This window comes from Tachysurus fulvidraco, chromosome 25 (assembly GCF_022655615.1).
Source record: "Tachysurus fulvidraco isolate hzauxx_2018 chromosome 25, HZAU_PFXX_2.0, whole genome shotgun sequence".
Classification (NCBI taxonomy): Eukaryota; Metazoa; Chordata; class Actinopteri; order Siluriformes; family Bagridae; genus Tachysurus; species Tachysurus fulvidraco.
In genome coordinates this window covers 8,122,477-8,143,227 of record NC_062542.1, presented here as the reverse complement: position 1 = coordinate 8,143,227, position 20,751 = coordinate 8,122,477, and the positions used below count along the sequence as shown (strand labels likewise).

At 36.5% G+C, this 20,751-nt stretch overlaps 1 protein-coding gene across 5 annotated transcripts in view; it reads right to left on the bottom strand.

The window, feature by feature from the left end:
* bmp6 (bone morphogenetic protein 6) overlaps window positions 1–20,751 on the bottom strand; it is a 33,290-nt gene continuing 12,539 nt past the window's right edge. The window contains exons 2-7 of one of the 5 annotated variants that reach the window (XM_047808437.1): window positions 17,545–17,743; window positions 11,559–11,707; window positions 5,840–6,034; window positions 3,046–3,125; window positions 1,547–1,679; window positions 1–1,376 (exon numbers count right to left, since the gene is read on the bottom strand). In XM_047808437.1, the coding sequence (XP_047664393.1) occupies window positions 1,357–1,376; window positions 1,547–1,679; window positions 3,046–3,125; window positions 5,840–6,034; window positions 11,559–11,707; window positions 17,545–17,743 (776 nt within the window). In that variant the 3' untranslated portion in view covers window positions 1–1,356. The remainder of the gene's footprint in view (window positions 1,377–1,546; window positions 1,680–3,045; window positions 3,126–5,839; window positions 6,035–11,558; window positions 11,708–17,544; window positions 17,744–20,751) is intronic. The other 4 variants (XM_027172535.2, XM_027172554.2, XM_027172544.2 and 1 more) reach the window with 4 other exon arrangements.

Below are 20,751 nucleotides of genomic sequence, written 5' to 3'. Positions count from 1 at the left end.
TAGACAGCATGTCTTCTAAATGTGAATCAATGAAGGTAAGCATGGCATAGTATACTCAGAATTCGTTCTCTGCATTTAACCCATCCAAAGTGCACACACAGCAGGAGCAGTGGGCAGCCATTTATGCTGCGGCGCCCAGGGAGCAGGGTTCGGTGCCTTGCTCAAGGGCACCTCAGTCGTGGCCGGCCCGAGACTCGAACCCACAACCTTAGGGTTACGAGTCAGAATCTCTAACCATTAGGCCACGGCTTGCGACACAAAACAACTGTAATTGAATGAATGGGTGTGCTTATGCTTTCGTGCCCTGTGATGGGTTGGTATCCCATCCAGAGTGTCCACAGCCTTGTGCCCTGTGTCACCCTGATCCTGTCTAGGATAAGTGAACCAGAAAATGGAAGGACTGAATTGTCCTACTAAAGTTGGATTTTTAGTTCTACTGGGTATCTTGTTCATAAACATGGCCACCTTCAGCCAAATGGTTTTAGCCAACATTTTATACTTAAGTTAATTTATATATATTTTTATTGTTCTCTTTAGTTATACAGTAACTGGACACTAGGGTGATATGTACTAAAGTTTGTAGGACCCCAATCTGTTTTGCAAACTGTATTATTAAAGCCACCATAAAAGTGTTTTTAAAAACTAAAATGTCTTTTTTCCAACCTGTTGTGCAGGTATTAAACAAATGCCACAAAAATACCTACATAGACACATACAAGCACATTTTGTCTCAGGTGTCAACTTTTGTTGACTAAGGTGTAAAGTAGCTTTTGAGAGAACAGAAGAGTCAGATTTGCCATTTTATTAAGGCCTAAAAACAGTCCCGATGTTAAAGTTAACTGATGCTTTTTGTGTGTGTGTGTGTGTGTGTGTGTGTGTGTGTGTGTGTGTGTGTGTGTGTGTGTGTGTGCTATTATATGAATGTATGTAACATTAGTCATTTATTTCTTATTGACAATATGAATTGGTAAAATAAAACTTTGGTTAAATACAGAATAAATATAAAATATATTATATATAAATGTGTATACAGGATGCTCAGTGTCCATACTTTCCAGATTGTGACTGACAGGAAATAGAAATAAAAATTACATTCCTCATGTAATCCTTAATGTTCCCAAAAATGATCCCCAAGTATTCTGAACAACTTTCTCTTACACACACATGCTCCCACATTCTGAGGTGAAGCTGTTTGGCAGGGGCAATCTTGCATGACCTTCTTAATATCAGTGACAGCCACATGCACGCACCACCATGTTCTTGTATTTTTTCAGGATGACGTTGGAGTTATCATCAAAATACAGCACAGAGATGGCATGGAGCTTCGTTGGAGCACAGCACGGCTTTGGTACGTTCTCAGGGTTCATCAGGTGGACCTGCAGGGAAGTTATTTTGCTACTTTACATTTTTTAATGTAGTGAAAGTACATGTCTGCACTCTATCCCTTAAGTAGCATAATAAAAATAAAATAAAAATATTAATAATATTTTAATAATGTAATAATGTTTACAAATAATTTCTTTGTAAGAGAGAGAGGGAGATTTACTTTGTGGTAAGTTATGCCTCACCAGAGTCTGTACAATAGCATGATTTGTAGCATTCATGTGAGCATTTAATGGGAATGAGCATTCTCCATCACAGTAATTAGCTGCAAAGCCTTCAGGTGCAATTATCCAATCCTGGAAACAAAACAAAAAAAACAAATAAAAATAATGAAGTTATTTTAGTTTAGTTGCCATAATCTAGAAGCAATATTTTAATAAAAACAACAACATAAAAATAGATGGCATAATAGACATCATATGCTGTTTTGAGTTGTCAAGGTAAAGTCCAGGTAAATTATGATTCATTTTATTTTAGTTTACGTCCTGGTAAATTATGATTCATTTTATTTTAGTTTATTCCTATTTTGCATCAATGGATCCACCATGAGTCTGACCAGGATAAAGAGGTTCCCAAAGGTGAATAAATGAATTTGTCATGAAATTTATTTAATAATAAAAAAAAAGAGTTAAATTCACATACTTATGCTATTTTGTTGTACAAATACTGGTTTGTGTAGTGTGTTCACATTGAAAATTCAAGTTACCAGATGATGCACATATTTAACAGAAAAAAAACAAAGTGTGGAATCTTGGACAATAGGTTTGTTAAGTTTGTAAAGTAATTGTTATTTTCAACTGGTTCACCAAATCAGACAGAATCTATTGAAAGTGTTGAAGTGTTGCAATGTCAGCATCATTCCCAGCAGTAGGAATTGGACAACTTTATTAATTAAAGTATGGAAGCATTTTCCATCAATTAAAAACAGAAGAAATATCCTGAAATGTTTATTTTAGATTTTTATATTTATAGCTGAAAATAGGATAGATTTTGTACAAAGGATATACTTTATATAAAGTCTACACACCCCTGTTAAAATGCCTTGACTAAACCCAAGTAAATAATTTCTGTAGAAATCAAAGAATCTTCATCAAAGAATACAACTGCTGAAGCCATGTTTTGAATAGAGCTTACAAAGCATGCATGGTATCTCAATTGTTGATAGGTAATGATCAGTACAGGGGCATTAAAATTTTCAAAAACATTACACTTACAAAAAATCTTGTTAAAGTGGCAACCTGTCATGGTGTAGAATATATTAGGAACCAAGTCAACAGTTAGTAGAGCTGAGTAAGTTCAGCTCAACTAGGATTCTTTATTGAAATGAAAGATTTCATCCAATGAACAGGTGACAGGGGCATGGGCACCCAAGGCTCATTGATGTGTGTGGGTGAAAGTTAACCTGTCTGGTCGATTTTTGCCTGCCGAAATGCAGTGCATGGATATTTTTGTTTATTCTGTGTAAACTCGAGATTTCTTAGGTCAGTAGTTTCTTTAATACTCAAACTCACTGGATAAGCACATGCATGTGCAGGTTTTCAGGTATTCCCAGAAAAGTTGAAAATGAGAGTTTTACATTGTGTTAGCCAACTATTGGAAAGAGAAAAAATGGGAAGGGTTAATGGACAATTACAACGTTTCAATGTTTGTGTCTATTCTTACCTGCCAGCCCAGGTCTCTGAAGCTAACATATAGTTCATGTTTTTTGCAGGCTGTCTTCTGATCACTGCTATTATAATCTGCTAGAGAAAAGAGTGTGTGAACATAATGATCCCCAAATCATGGAAATGATATCAAAGGTTAAAAAATTCAATTAACTTAAAAAAAATTCTATAAACAGATAGATGTTTATAGTAGCATATGCCACTCAAGCTTTTACTTTCCTCTTACATTAAAACAAGCTATATTTTTGTCTTCTGCAGGTGAAATATTGCAGGTGATTTTGCTGTCAGGGGGAATAAAAAGGACCCTTCATAAAATGCTTCAGTAAAATTATGAAAGCTTTATGAAATTTTGCATTTTAAGGTATACAACTACATTTACTATCAGAATTAATGCCAAATATGTGAAAAATATCACTGAAAACTACCTTGTTCAGCTACACATATGTTTTTGCCAGAAAAATACTTTTTCTTGTGGAAATGCATTTTCAGCACAAGATGAACACAACGCAAGGAGGATATAGTGGCTTGAAAAAAAACATTTTTTCAACATTTCACTAAGCTTTGTTATGAAATTTTTAATTTTCTTCCCTTAGTACTGGCTATGTGCTTAAATCATTTAAACTAGCTGTTATCAAACCTCTCATTAAAAAACCCAACCTCGACCTCTGTCCAACTATAGGCCAAAATCAAACATTCACTGCATCTCCACAATCCTAGAAATGGTTGTAAAAGAATACCATTCATGGAGTGTATCAGTCGGGATTTAGACCTCATCATAGCACAGAAACAGCACCGGTTAAAGTGGTAAATGACCTGTTACCCTGTGACCAGGGTTGTGTCTCCTTGCTGGTGTTACTTGATCTTATTGCTTAGTGCTTTTGACACCATTGACCATGCTATTCAACAAGAACTAGTTGGACAGCCCTTTCCTGGCTCAGGTCTTATTTGACTTATCGTTATCACTTAGTAGATCTAAATGTTCTGGTTCTTCTGGAGCTATAACGTGGTAAACTTTCTCCAAAGATTCAATCACTGAAAAATAGGATTCTTCATTGATTCTTCATTCCATTGTTATTGTTTTGACTATTACTTTCCAACACCTCAAAATATGTTTGAAAAAGTCTAATTGTTTAGACATAATCATCTGGTTCTACAATATTATGCTGCACTCTCCTTTGTGAAAATTAGGAAACTTGTGGCATGTTTAAAAAATAAATGTTAACTTGTGAACTTTGTTATATTTATGTACACAAAGCTTTTCTTGAAAGTTTAAAAAAAATTGCTTCAAGTTGAATTTAATTAAAAAGTAAGATGCAAAAATGGTGCATGTATACTTTAAGTAAATTCAACACAATTTTTACAAGTGTTGCTTAATTTCTCTTCAGCTAAGAATAATTTATTATAATCACTAGCACCTAAGTGTAAATGCCATCCTGTCTTACACCACAGTAAATAACTTGCCTATTGTTATGTAAACCAGTCTTTTTCCACTCTGTGATACTTACTGAATTTTATTGGCTTTGTTCATGTACTTTGCACAATTACAATAAAATTGAATCTAATCTAATCACATCTTCCTCAATTGAGTTTTACTTGCCACTGTGGCCTCAGGCTGGAAATGGATCTGTTTTTTCATATTTCGGAAAAGCTTATTTGTGATAATATCCATTGCTGTAAATTCTACATAAAGGAAATAGAATGGAACGGAATGTGTTAATAGGTTCAATATATTCAAATATAACACTAGGATAAACAATAACAAGAAATAGTTCAAGACAAGGCTAGGAAAACCTGAATACAATCTACTAACAATACATCCAAAACAAAAATGCTCAGCAAAAAAGAAGACAATTAATGGATTAATAGTGTAGCATTTTAATTACACCTGCCAAAAACTTTGCTACTACTGTACTGAAAGGTGCCACTAAACTGAGATTACAAATCTCCTGATTTATAGACCTTATTTATGGGCTGAACTAAAAAACTTCCAGTGATTAGCAAGGAACTTTAACCAGGGACCTAAACATGCACACTCAATAACAAATAGCATAATATTGGAATACAAATCTAGATTTTCTCGACTTTTTATTATTACTGTCTTAGAGTCTCATTTGATTTCAAACATGTGTTCCTTAATCAATAGTGTGTGTTAACACAGGGACGAATTTTAACAAATGATAAAAGTACAACATAATATAATTAACAAATTATAAAAGTACAACAAATTGGAATTAAATCATTTTATTGCTAATGTTTATTCAATGTATGTGGGAGCTTTTCAACTCTTTTCAAACTGTTATAAAGGTGTGAACTTCCCATGAATATCAGACTATGACACTAATAATTCTCAATATTAAATCCTATTGTGTAGTTTAAATGTCATCCTTGTGGTTAATGATATCTCTAAATTGTCTCCCATGCTTTGTGTCCCAAGTCTCCTGGGATAGGCTCCAGCATATCAGTGACCCATGGTTCAAAAGATGGATAAACGGATGGATTAAAACTTGATAAAGTGAATTGTATATTTTTTTTTCTGATGGAAAGGCACTTCTGCAAATATAATGTCTGGTCTGGGTCACAGTAACTTGTGCACACATTCACTGTCACATTATCCTCAAAATTTTGTGACGTTCTGATGGTACTTAAATGTATTCAGTACAGACAATTTCTGTTTAGTTCAAACACACCAAGACACAAATATAAAGTTATTTTACATTTAATAAACCAAGAAGGACTAAACTGCTTAAAATGTGAAGCTTATTTCCTAAGCAATAGTGGAATGTGAAACCAACCTGTGTATCCTGAGCCTTTTTGTGCCTCCTGTGGATAATTGGAACGATTGCGGCTCTGCTGTCTGGGTTTTCCTATAGAGCGGGTTGTGCGTATGTGGAACTTTTTTACCTTGAAAAAGGCCACCATAAAGGGCTGTTTCTCCAGAGGTCCATCCTGACTGACTAGTCCTGCCTCTCTAGGGCTTATGCTCTGTCCTGTAATAATAATCTGTCATAATAAATGTGCCATATCACAGTTAAATAGTCATGCTATATATTTAAAACATAAATGCTAGCCTCAACATTTATCTATTTATTAAAAATAAGGTAAAAAATAAGGCACCCTGCAACATGACATAGCACTCACCCCAGCACTGACTCTTAAATCAGATATGGTGCCAAATGTAAAAGGTTGAATACTCTTTTCTCTTACACTTTTAAATATTTGAGGCCATTCTGATTTATTAAATTTATATAGAAACTCCTCAAATAATAGTTTTAAGTTTTACTGCAAATTTTAAATATACTAAACGCATGATTATATTATAGTTCAATAAGTATTTGGGGAGTGGCACGACAATCGTAACTCTATATGCTACCACAATAGATTTGAAATGAAGCAAACAAGATGTGAGTGTTGTGTAGACTTTCAGCTTAATTTTTCAGGTGTTTTACAAAAATGTTGCATTGTCCGTTTTAAACCTTACAGCCATTTTTGTACATAGTACCTCCATTTTCACAGGCCCAAAAGTACACTGTAACCCTTTACTGCATATAAATTTCCAGTTACATTCTAACAGTATTTTATTGTATTAAAACAGGCACATGTTGTCTATTTTACAGAATGGTTGTAAATATACAGCAATTTTCTTTTTTCTTCATCCACAATACAATGTACAAATGAATAATAATATAGATAGACCCTGATTATTGGCCATTGCAAGTTCTACAGGTTTAAGATCTAGAATTTCAATTTCTAGTTTAACTTTGTTCCAGGGTTTAATGTGATGGGAACAGAAGTTTATGTCTGTACTGCAGCCAAATTTGATTTGTCAGTTGGAATTTAAAATCCGTGACATTTGTGTCTGTGATGATGGTAAATGGACTTTGGAGTGTGAGAAAACAGATAAATAATTTATAATATTCATCTGAATATTAATACAGTAATTCAATACTTTTTAAAGTACATTTCTAATTCCACAAATGATTTGGCCTTATGACAGTAAACTCCCACATTTTTACTAGGCCCAGGAAAGAGTTCACTCTGTTTTCAAGTCTTCCCTTTGTGATAATTTTGTGTTATATGGCATAATTACCAAGTATCCATGGTACAACTTTCTCTGAAATTTTGTTGGGTAAATTTATTTTTATCATGTTAAGCTGAATAATCAGCTGAATAATCCAGTGCTAAGATTTTTGTATCTGTGAGAGAAAGGCTTAAAGAACAAAAAATGTCTTCAAAAGCTACATCTCCACTCACACCACAATCTTGCCTGTTTGGATTTTGCAAGGGAGCACCAAACATGGTGACAGTGATAGATGAAAGAAAATTTTATTCTCGGTCAAGAAAAAATTTAACCTTGGCTTCCAACGATACTGGCATGACAAGGAGATCCCACTGGAGATGTTTTCTACCCAGCACAGTGGAGGAGGCTCCATCATGATCTTGCTTTTTCCTTCAATGGGAAAATGGAGCTTCAGGTTGTGCAGGAGTGTCAAACGGTGGCTGGCTAACTGGACATGTTGCAGCAGGCATCCCTCTTGACCGAGGGCCCTCGTCTGAGTGGTAAAGACTGGGCCTTTCAACAGAACAACGCTACAAGTCACAACGCCCGCCTGATGAACGACTTCTTCCAGGACAATAAGATTGCACTTCTGGACCATCCAGTGTGTTCCCCTGATCAAAATCTTTTTGAGAATGTTTGGGGATGGATGGTAAGTGAAGTTTACAAAAACGGACATCAGTTCCAGGCTGTTCGTAAAGCCATCTTCACCACATTTAGCAACGTTCCCACCAGTCTCATGGAAACAGTTTCATCAAGCATGCCGAAACGAGTGATTGAAGTTATCAACAAGAACGGTGGGTCTACTCACTACTGAGTCATTTTTTAACACTTTTATTTCTGTTGTGCATATTTTTGAGCTGTTTGAGTTTAAATGCTGTTTTCAATAAATTGCCAATCTCCTTTTTATTCTTTTGACATTTTGAATTTTGAAGCAGTTCTTACAACCTGGTTATGATTCATCAGCGTGAAATGCTAATACTTGGAAAGTTTTCCCAGATCTTAAGATTTTGTTCAGAAGTACATGTATATATATTTTCAGTTGTATATGCATTATAAATTAGAAATGTATATACAGTATATTTTGGGTACTCAGAGGAGTGATAAAAATATATATAATAAAAAGATTTAAATATATAACATGAAATAATCCAATAATTGTAATATATGCATACAGGTGCATCTCAATAAATTAGAATGTCATGGAAAAGTTCATTTATTTCAGTAATTCATCTCAAATAGTGAATCATATGTATTATATAAATTCAGTACACACATGTTGAAGTAGTTTATGTCTTTGGTTCTTTTAATTGTGATTATTTTGGCTCACATTTAACAAAAACTCTCCAAATCTCAAAAAATGTGAATACTTCATAAGACTAATAAAAAAAAACATTGTTGGCCTTCTGGAAAGAATGTTCATTTACTGTATATGTACTCAATACTTGGCAGGGGCTCCTTTTGCTTTAATTACTGCCTCAATTTGGCGTGGCATGGAGGTGATCAGTCTGTGGCACTGCTGAGGTGGTATGGAAGCCTAGGTTTCTTTGACAGTGGCCTTCAGCTCATGTGCATTTTCTGGTCTCTTGTTTTTCATCTGGTGAGCTTGCTGGCCAATCAAGCACACCAACACCATGGTCATTTAGCCAACCTTTGGTGCTTTTGGCAGTGTGGGCAGGTGCCAAATCCTGCTGGAAAATGAAATCAGCATCTTTAAAAAGCTGGTCTGCAGAAGGAAGCATGAAATGCTCTATAATTTCTTGGTTTAGTGACTTTGGTTTTCAAAAAACACAGTGGACCAAAACCAGCAGATGACATTGGGCCCCAAATCATCACAGACTGTGGAAACTTAACACTGGACTTCACGCAACTTGGGCTATGAGCTTCTCCACCCTTCCTCCAGACTCTATGACCTTGGTTTCAAAATGAAATACAAAACTTGCTCTCATCTGAGAAGAGGACTTTGGACCACTGGGCAATAGTCCAGATCTTAATATCCTTAGCCCAGCCACTGACATTGTCTGTGATTCAGGAGTGGCTTAACAAGAGGAAAACCACAACTGTAGCCAAAATCCTTGATATGTCTATGTGTCGATTTTGATTGACAAGCCTCTCAAGGCTGCGGTTCTCTCGGTTAGTTGTGCATCTTTTTCTTCCACACTTTTTTCTTCCACTCAACTTTCTGTTAACATGCTTGTATACAACCAAGCTAATTGGCATTGAATGTTTGTGGCTTCCTTTGTGGTTACTCTCCTTGTGAATGCTGTAAATGATTGTCCATCCCTTATGTGCAACCCTAACCCTAACCATCTGGATGGTCAATGAACCATCCTATCATTTTGGCACCATTTAAATAGAATCGAAGCAGAAAATATCTCTCTTCATACATGCTATAATCACCAGTTACCAGGAACGTGGGAGCAATACAATTCCATACTGTCTCAAAACCTTTTATCTCTTTAATTTGTCATACAATTATAAGAAAACAGGTCACATCTGGCCATGAAGCTGATTATAAGAAGGTTGTCCAATTTCTTTTGAAAAATGGGCACATTTTTGACCACTTGAATTAAAGCTAAAAATCTACACATTGATTGCATATATATATATATATATATATATATATATATATATATATATATATATATATATATATTTGTGTGTGTGTGTGTGTGTGTGTGTGTGTGTGTGTGTGTGTGTGTGTGAATATTAACTGTAAATGTAAATATTAAAGGTTTTGTTCATATGTTAATTGACTCCACCTTCTTGGACGGTGTGTCTTGAGAGAATACTGTGCTGATATGAATGTCAGGTTTACATCATACCGTGCCAGTTTTGGAAAAAAGATGAAGTATGAAGATTTAAAAACAATCTGTGCCCTTGTTTTAATACAAATAAACAGATTTAAATCAAACCAATCAAACCAGTAACAAATATGGCAAATGGAAAATTTGGAAAAAATATGCAAAAAGGGAAATTTAAAGGTAGAAGTATACAATGTGGATATACTGTACAATACTTTAATGCAGAATGAGCATTTGTCAGCACACTTTCCCTCACTTTTTGGTCTGTGATATACACTTCCAGTTTGGCAGCCATCTTGGCTGGGCACTTCCTGGGAAGCAGCCATTTTATATACCTGGTCCTATTTATAGTAAGCTCTCCATAAGAGTTTTCTCACACTCCGTCAATTCTCTCAACATTGTCTAAGACCAAGGGCCTAAACTCAACTTCAATTTCTGGAAAGAGTTTTGTCTGCCCCTGAGGGTGTCCATCAGCCTCATCTGCATTCCACCCACAGTCCAATGGCCAGAACCAGGAGCTCAAAACAGGACTCCGAATTCTATGCTCCGAAGAGCCCTCCTCCTGGGTGGAGTACTCCCTACCATCGGCGGCCACAAGGATATCTCCATTACATGCAGCCTGTGGCTATCCACTACCTCTGTTCTCAACCCTGACTCGTTCCCCCTGCCCTGGTGTTCATCAGACTTTGCTGGCAGGTTTGTAGGAAGGCTCCTACAGAATTACTCAGAATTACGCTCTTTGTGCGAATAGAATTTGGGCCGTCCCACTCACTCATATCATGTTGGCCCCCACTTGACCCCCTCTAACCCCACCTATAATAGACAGATGAATGGATGGATGGATGGACTTCGCAGGGGGAAATTATGGGACAATATAACGAAACTCCAATCAGTCAAGCCAGCACAGGATCAAACCAAAAATATGAAAAGCTATCTTTGCTATCCATTGTGTCTTACAGCACTTACCGATTTAAATAAATAGACATGTTCATCCATGCTTTAAAGCATATATGCCTAATTATGCATTTTGTCAAAGAAGGTACAACTCGCACAGTATGATATAAACCTGGTAACCTTTCCAGTGCTATTTTTTCAGATGATACCCAATCCAAGTGAGCGGCACTCAATTAGCACGTGAGCAAAAATATTTTACATTAACATTTTCTGTTTACTCTGAAACTTAACACTGTTGTCTGGTAAAAATTGTTACATAAATTTATCAGAATGGCATCAAATGTTAAAAAAAAATATAAGAGGAAAACAAGCATACTCAATCCCATACCATTCAATTTACACACAAATCCTTTTGTTCAATTGTTATTGAAACATTGACCAAGCTAGGTCAGATTTTGCACTTCATGTCTAGGGGATCATGACACACTATAATATTAAATAACACAGCACTTGTACACATTTTTATTACGCATAAGAAGACAGTACTTTAAAGTCCTTAATTATTAAAATAAAATAACAGTTATATGATCATTTGGTTTAAATCCTTTAGGACCAGAAAAATGAAAATGAAGTTATTGGTTTTGGTCATTCTCTGAAAAGTAAAATCTAACCTCTAATTTCTAGCCCTTTACTTTAACATGTTGAGAATTCTAGGTAACATTTTAACGATTTAGACTTTGTAGATATAATATCTTTTACCATTGGTAGTTTCCACACTGATCTGCAGGCCCAGATTATGATGTGGATTCATTACCCAGAGGTTACTAGTAGCTGTGATGTCAAACTCCAGCCAGCCTTCATCCACTGCCCACAGCTGGCGGGACTCCAAAAGAAAAAGGTCTGCATCTCTACAGAGAAAACAAATGTATTTGTGCAATCTATCATCTGAACTGCAACTGAGAGTGATTTGTGATTCAAGCACTAGTTGTTTAAATGATTCATTTATTTATTTGTAAAACAAATGCTGGAACCTTGACTAGATATATCTGCACAATTTGTGTTATTTGTTTCAGTTCTACTTGCTCTCCATATATAATAACACAATAGAAGGATCTGTGTGACTACTTAAGCACAAAAGTATGTCAGCTTTCAAGTGATTGTCCATTATATTAGAGAGATAAGCTTCATGTAACTCCGTCCAGGGTGTATCCTGCCTTGATGCCCGATGACGCCTGAGATAGGCACAGGCTCCCCGTGACCCGAGAAGTTCGGATAAGCGGTAGAAAATGAGTGAGTGAGAGCTTCATGTATACATTTACCTTACTTAAGAACTTTTTATCATCTGATGTATTTTCTCAACTGTGGGGACTTTACCTTCTGGGGTATTCGTATGTCTGCTCTAAACAGGAATTAGAGACCTATACTAAATACACTTATAATATGCCTATGTGTAATAATAATATCCCTACTATGCTCAGTGTGTGCCTTACAGTACAGAACCACATGGCTGTTATTCATTCATGGAGCTAGTTATTTATTTGCATGTGGAAAGACATGCCTGTGAAAACAGATCACTAGATTACAGAGGTCGTCATCACAGATTATGAACATGCTTTGGGTAGGCTATCATGATGTACCACTATTGGCACTATTGAGAGTCATGCTCAAGAAAATAGCTACGTATATCTGGTCATCCCTATTTGATGATAATGGTGTTTATATTTTTGTGATTTTAGTGAGCACCATCTACATTGCTGAAGCAAATACTGGTCTAACAAAATCCACACACAGAAAACAAGAAAAGTAAAATGACTGTGAATCACAATTAATACATACAGTGAAAGAAATGCATACAGTGTCATACATGGAAACATTATTTCACTAACATCAATAAAAACAATAAAAACACTCTCCACTTCATGATTCTAGCACTCACTCACTCACAGTCTACATTAAAGAGTCATAAAAGTAAATGTGAGATGTATTGTCATGTGACTGACATTGGGTCTCATTTATCAAGACATCTTCAAAATCTCTTTTTGAAATCAATGACGGTCTTTTGGTTCCATCGGGTTATTATTTGCTGCCCCTGTGGCGAATAACCACATGTTTATCCCTTTGGTAACTGATGAAGCTTTTGATAGTTGGGCTTTGAATGGACTACATTCACTGTATAATCTGTAACATTGATAATAAGTTTGCCTCATTTGAACAACTGGTAGAGAAATTTAATATTAAAAAAATCACAGTTTTTTTTGATATTTGCAATTGAGAAACTTTGTTATGGCCAATTCTGATTGTTTTCCTCAGTGTCCAGCTCAGTCCCTTATGGATAAGATATTTGATTGTAAGATAGTCACTAAACAGGTCCTGAGCAGGATTTACACACTGCTCAGTTCATTCCATGTGACCAATCTGGACATTCTGAAACACAGGTGGGAATCTGACTTGGATGAAGACATATTGGATGTGGTCTGGCAAAAGGTCATACAGAACATTCACTCATCTTCGGTGTGTCTGAGACATGCTGTCACTCAGTTTAAAGTGGTACACATTGGTCTACATTGGTCCAAAGACAAACTGTCCAAGATAAAGTTGGACTTGGATCCTGCAAACACCCACTACACTTCTTCACATGTTTTGGACTAGTTCAAAACTTCATGGATATTGGCTATCTTTTTTTGATGCATTTTCCAAAATATGTGGAAAAACTGTGCACCCATGCCCTTTGACTGCATTATTTGGAGTGATCAAGGTGGATGCCTCTTTTAGCAGGTGCCAGGTGAACTTGATCACTTTTTGCGCTCTGCTAGCTAGAAGACTTATTTTGTGTAGGTGGAAGGATTCACGCCCACCGACATATGGACTCTGGATTAGAGAGGTCATGTGTCATATACATTTGGAAAAGATTAGATACAGTATAAAAGGGTCGGTTGAGAAGTTTTATAACATGTGGATGCCATTTATGTCTTATTTTGAAAATGTGTTAATTGACAATTTTGTATAATTGTCTACACATACCTGTGTTAAGATTTGTATGATGTTACCTAGAGGCCTGACTATTGTTTTTGATTATATTTCTTATTGATCAAGTATGGGGTGGGGGAGGGGTGTTATTTGTTGCTGTGTGCAATCCGTCCTCTGCAAATGATCCAAAATGCAGCTGCCCGGCTTGTTTTCAACCTGCCAAAGTTCTCGCATACCACCCCGCTGCTGCGATCCCTCCACTGGCTTCCGGTAGCTGCACGCATCCGATTCAAAACACTGATGCTGGCCTACCAAGCCAAAAATGGACCAGCTCCCTCTTACCTCAAAGCCCTCATCATTCCTCGCACTGCACCCCGCACCCTCCGATCTACCAGCACTGCTCGACTGGTTCCACCATCTCTCAGGGTAAGGGGCAAATATACTACAAGACTCTTCTCTGTTCTGGCACCAAGGTGGTGGAATTAACTTCCCCTAGAGGTCTGGACAGCTGAGTCACTGGCTATTTTCAAGCGGCGGTTGAAGACCTACTTATTCAGGAAGCACTTCAACTAGCACTTCTTTCCTTATCTTTTGCATTTAAAAAAAAAAAAAAAAAAAAAAACCTTTGACAATATTTCATTGTAACTTTGAACAAATGTTTTAAACTCATGGTATCTTAAGTATGTAACCTAGTGAACCAGCATTAATGTATTCAATTGTGTACATCGCTCTGGATAAGGGCGTCTGCCAAATGCTGTAAATGTAAATGTAAATGTGTTAATTTAAATGTGAAACTGAAACCAAATCAATAAAAAGACTTTGTTTAAAAAAAATCTCTTTTTGGGGCATTAAAACAAGAGGTTTCGTATTCCTGAATATATGACCCTCATCTGTAGTTTACAAGAGCTAGTTTTATGTGCTGTCATCTTTGCCTGTGCAATTAAAATTGTCCTGTTAACAATAGGGTGAGTTTTAAGACAACCCTGACCGCTCATCTAGAAACAACTCTGTCAACCTACTGATGCAAGTCATTGGAAAATACCAGATATATGGCCCAAAGGATAGTACTAAAAGGAAAGGAATCCTCAAGAAAGAGTTAACACTGGCTCCACATGCAAGGGGAGATTTGTTTTGCTTCTCACCACCATGCATACACCACAAAAATTGTAACAAATGCAGCATGGTTTAGAAAGCTTTTTAATATTATGACTTAAATGTATCATGCCAAAATGCATGCTCATTATTATGCTTTTCATCATTGATGTAGCATAATGGTTAAGGTTTGTTTTTATTTTCTGTGTGTTCTGTTTTCTAAATTTGAATATAGCATATTACATCCATGTTACAAAATCGATGGCAAAAAGTTGTGAAATGTTTGGAAAGCACAAATTTAGAAATTTATGTCACAGGCACAGAATTCAGTTTATACCACATACCAGACCATGTTTGACTAGAGGAAACATTTAGCCAGAAAGGGTTAAAACTCTATGACACCAATGTACTTGGATGTCAAGTGAAGAGTGGAGTCAAGCCAAGGAATCTATTGGAGTCAAGTCAAATCACTCAGTCACTCTCCCGCTCAGCATTTCAAGGAGATCATGTTTACTTTGAGATTCATTAACCAGCCTTATATGCGTGGACCACTACATCAAATATTAGGCACTTTTATGCAACCTGCCTTCAAGAGTCTGTCTGAAAAGCCCTTTTAAATAACAATAAAAAGTATAACTTGATAAGCTGATGGTTCATTCAAGTCATAGTCTGAGAAATATCATAAATTGCCAGAAATGTGGGAATTCATTCATTTCAATATCAATGAATAAAAGGATTGCTTTTTGACAATGGACACAACATCCAATCATGCTGTTATGATTCATGAAACTTTTTCCTCCTCTCTTCCACAGTGTCAGAGTCTGGCATGTTTAGCTTGTTTCTTTTTTGGGGCATCAACCTAATTTCAGTCATGCACTGTGGTCATGGTTTAGACTATACAAACTACATGGTACAAAACTTGAATGTGCCTTTATTTTAAAGTCTATATCTATAATCTATAATAAATTCTAAATATGTACATTTGGTAACAAACAAGAGTCTGAGTACTTCTGAAATTACCAACAGCCCTAAAATGCAAGGCTATAAAATGTATATACTACTGTATTTTAATAAGCTTTGCTAATTGATTGTTAATATATTTGCTCATATGCATATCACAAGTTATGGCCTCTCCACTGAACAGAAATTAGTCCATTTGAACTAGACCACCACCTTAAATATGTAGGCTGAAAACACATGCTTTTTATGAATAGTTTTTCTTAGGTAAATTAGATCTGGAGGGTTCATGAGCATGAGTGTTTGGTGAACTGGGATGTTTGCTGACTGTGGAGTGGATAGATGCTTTAAGCCCTCTTGTCTGTGTCACCTTTGTGCTCTCCCTTTAAGTTATGCTGTCATAGCTACTCTTGCCGGAGTCCCTGCCTGTCTTTAACCATCACATGATTATAAGCATGCCTATTATTTCTCTATTTCTCTCTCTCTCTTTCTCTCTTTTCTCTCTCGCTGTCTCTCTCTGTCTGTTTGTCTCTGTCAAGACAGGATTGCTGTGGATAGAACCATTTGGTGTCTATCACGGTGTCTTTAAACTGCAACTGTATCAGTCAGCTTTGTCCTTGGGTCTTCATCAATAAACATTTGAAAACTTTGGCAGGAAGGAATTAGTGTTAAGTCAATAATGAACTCAGAAATTAAGCTGACTTATTAGTTCCATGGGACCTTTTGGTTGCACAATTCCACTTGACTACAAAAGACATTAGTAACATTTACATTATTTACTGTCAGGGTAACAAAAATGAACTTGAATGAATTTTAAACTTTAACATTTTTATTCTATGCTTCTATACTTTTTTAAAGCTGCTTTGGGAAAATGTCCATTGTTAAAAGCACTATACAAATAAATTGAATTAAAAAATTTAATTGAAATGTGTGAGGATTTTGAGCATCACCACTATGGTCCTAGCAGCAAGCAAGTATTAGTGTTGTGTCCTTGCGATCTTGCTGTACCAAAATTTGGTTCCTGTTTATTATACACATTAGACCACAGCCATCTGTTGATTCATATTTAGCTCTCATGTTTTTGACCATAGTTTCTTTTTCCAGTTTCCTGTGTTTTTGTCCTAAGCTTTTATAATTTGTTTGCTGCTCGGCCCGACATTTGCCTGTTCTCTGGTTTCAATTTGTGTTTTTGACTATTTGTTTATTAAAGTCTTCTCCACCTTCGCTTGCATCCTCCTTCATGTTTCAACTTCCTTGTGATACAAATTATAATTAAACATCTTAGATAAAACTTTTTAGATAATACTTTTTGTTAGAAGTAAAGGTAATAATTTGAATAAGCTTTAAATAACAAAACATGCAGGTATGAAAATAGAAAAAAAAAACATCCAACCCAAATGGGGAACCTGAATTTCCTGTATGAATTTCCTGTATGAACACACCTTAGCAAATGCATCAACAGTCTTATTTATGAACACGTATTCATGAACAAAACATACTTACCTTCTTATTAAGCCATCTACAAGCAAGCACTTCATCCAAAAGACAATTTTTTATTTCTTATATTTCTTAATTTTTTTTATAGATAATGTATATAGATTTTTGCACAAGGGAAAACAAACAGGAACATTTAGCTAGCATTCACTAATAATACACTTATTCATACACTCTTTGAAATTGCACAAAGTGAGATTTAAAATTTTGTAACCAAATTTACAGCTATCCTTACCTGTCGAGATGCTTGCCAACCACCTCAAAAACACTCAGTTGGATGGTTTCATTGTGAAAAGCAGTGCCCACACATTCCTTGTATATCCTGAACTCTGCTGCTGCAACTGTCTCTCCCTCCGGGATCTGAGACAGATTGAAGTTGAATACCTTATGGTGTCTTCTGTCTTCCGGAGACAACTCCCAGTCATATTCCACTGCTCAAAGAGACATGGGAACACAGTATCTTAAGAACTCAAATTTTCAGATAGAAGAGCATGATATACAACTTTTGCACACTCAGTATAAAATTCTGAAATTTTTTGCATTTCCAGAGTATTTTATATATAAAATACATTCTTATTGGATAACTGGATATGTCGAGAGACTACATACTAAGAGTTTAATTTGATCTTAAATTAAATTAAAATGAAATTAAAATTTGCATATGTGCATAAGTACAGTTGAACTGTATTATAGCAACAGGAAAATGGGATGAATGGCTTTTTATGCCCTTTACACAAATGCCAAATTTGTTGTTTGACTAAAAGGCATAATGATACCCCAAACAGACATACACACTCACCACCAACAAAAACCCTTGCTCTGCTTCCCAGACTTCCTCTATCATTCTTGCCACATAAGTTCATGTCAGACCGGATACCCCTGTTCCAGGATGAAGTGTTTTGTGCTGATTTGATTTCCATGTTCCATCCCACACTCCCATTCCATTTTTACACAGAGAAGGGTTGAGAAAAGACACAAGTAGGGGAGGAAATGCCTGAAGATTAAATTAAACTGGTGAATAGATATTTGGTTGGGAAAGAACATTCACCACCTCTGTTTACGCCGCAGAGTTCCATGCCTAATCCCCAGCATTCGAACAAAGGCTTTTCCTTCATTCCCTGCATATATTCACAATAAGCATATTCTGATCCAACATAAGAGTTGTGATGGAAACGTTTTCTGATAAAGTTTTTTCTCACTTTCTGATGACATAACATTGAATGGCATTTCAGTTACATCAGGTGCAACTGTAAAAACCCTTGGCATGATTATTGAATCCAATCTCACGTAAAGCCCATGTAATTATGAAATCTGGCAAAGTTCTTTTAAAGCAGTACCTTAAAGTAAAACCTGGTGCTTGTGAGACATTTCATTCTGCAGGATTCTGATGTACACGCCTAGCAAGCATTCTACAAACAACCCCAAATAAACCATGTACAGTTCAAATAGGTATTGATTAAGTATGCTTTATCCCAATAATTTGTTGATATTTTGTAACACACTTAATGCAAATGGAAATTGTTTAAAATATTGTTCCCACATAACTGTGTAAATTGGGGAAGTGTTCTAGTAAATGGAAAACTTGCATCTGTATCTCTAAGCCAATCAAAAACTATGGAATCTCTCTTACACACAAAGTTCCCCTCTTACACACAAAAAACTGTCTTAAACAATAGTACGGTAATTTCTAAATTCTAAACTAAAAAGGGTATATTTTATTAGACTGATTCCTATATAAACACACTCACTCTTAGCAGGGATAGTGCATAGTCTATATTGTAACTAGACCTTTGTGGAACTGCAGTTTAGCAGATTGTAAACCTGGCTTTAGAAGTCTTTTTTTTGTGTGTAAAGAAAGCCTGGTGTTTTTTGCTCCTCTGGTCCAACATGAAACATATATTGTAAAACAGTTTTCAGGTACCCATAGTTAAAATAAGGAGATGAGGATACATTATGACAATAAAGTCACCTTAAATGGTTCTTGACTGAATGGCTCAGAAATGGTGGATCATTGGTTAAGGCTGTGGGTTACCGTAAAAAAAAATCAGGATTCAAGCCTTAGCTAAGTCATGCTGCCACTGCTTGTGCTGTATCATGGCACTGTCACTATCACTGATTATAAATTATTCACCAACACTGGTTTTATAATGTGTCCATTTGGATCCATGTTTTTTTTTATTGGTAATATCAACAAGCATAATTCTACAGCATGGGGAAGCCCATGCAAAGCCCATGGTATAGCCCCTTAAAAGTAAAAAATGTAATTTTAGATATATGAGATGAGTTCTCAAATTAAGGTAACGATTTTCTTTAAGTCACTGTGTCTATACTTACTGATCATTTTAGCAAGGGGAGAGTATTCTTCAAAATACACTGCTCAAAAAATAACGGGAATACTTAAGCAACACATCCTAGATCTGAATGAATGAAATAGTCTTATTAAATACTTTGTTTTTTACATAGTTGACTGTGCTGACAACAAAATCACACAAAAATTATCAATGAAAATCAAATTTATTAACCCATGGAGGTCTGGATTTGGAGTCACACTCAAAATTGAAGTGGAAAAACACACTACAGGCTGATCCAACTTTGATGTAATGTCCTTAAAACAAGTCAAAATGAGGCTCAGTAGTGTGTGTGGCCTCCACGTGCTTATATGACCTCTCTACAACGCCTGGGCATGCTCCTGATGAGGTGGTGGATGGTCTCCTGAGGGATCTCCTCCCAGACCTGGACTAAAGCATCTGCCAAATCCTGGGCAGTCTGTGGTGCAACGTGGCGTTGGTGGATGGAGCGAGACATGATGTCCCAGATGTGATTCAGGTCTGGGGTACGGGCGGGCCAGTCCATAGCATCAATGCCTTCGTCTTGAGGAACTGCTGACACACTCCAGCCACATGAGGTCTAGCATTGACTTTCATTAGGAGGAACCCAGGGCCAACCGCACCGTCATATGGTCTCACAAGGGGTCTGAGGATCTTATCTCGGTACCTAATGGCAGTCAGGCTTCCTCTGGCGAGCACATGGAGCACAATCAATTTCACATGCTGTTGAGCAAATGGAATAGACAACAGGTGGAAATTATAGGCAATTAGCAAGACATAAAGGAGTGGTTCTGCAGGTAGTGACCACAGACCGCTTCTCAGTTCCTATGCTTTCTGGCTGAAGTTTTGGTCACTTTTTAATGCTGGTGGTGCTTTCACTCTAGTAGTAGCATGAGACGGAGTCTACAACCCACACAAGTGGCTCAGGTAGTGCAGCTCATCCAGGATGGCACATCAATGTGAGCTGTAGCAAGAAGGTTTGCTGTGTCTGTCATTGTAGTGTCCAGAGCATTGAGGCGCTACCAGGAGACAGGGCAGTACATCAGGAGACGTGGAGGAGGCCGTAGGAGGGCAAGTGCGGCCCTCCAAAGAAATGCCACCCCACACCATTACTG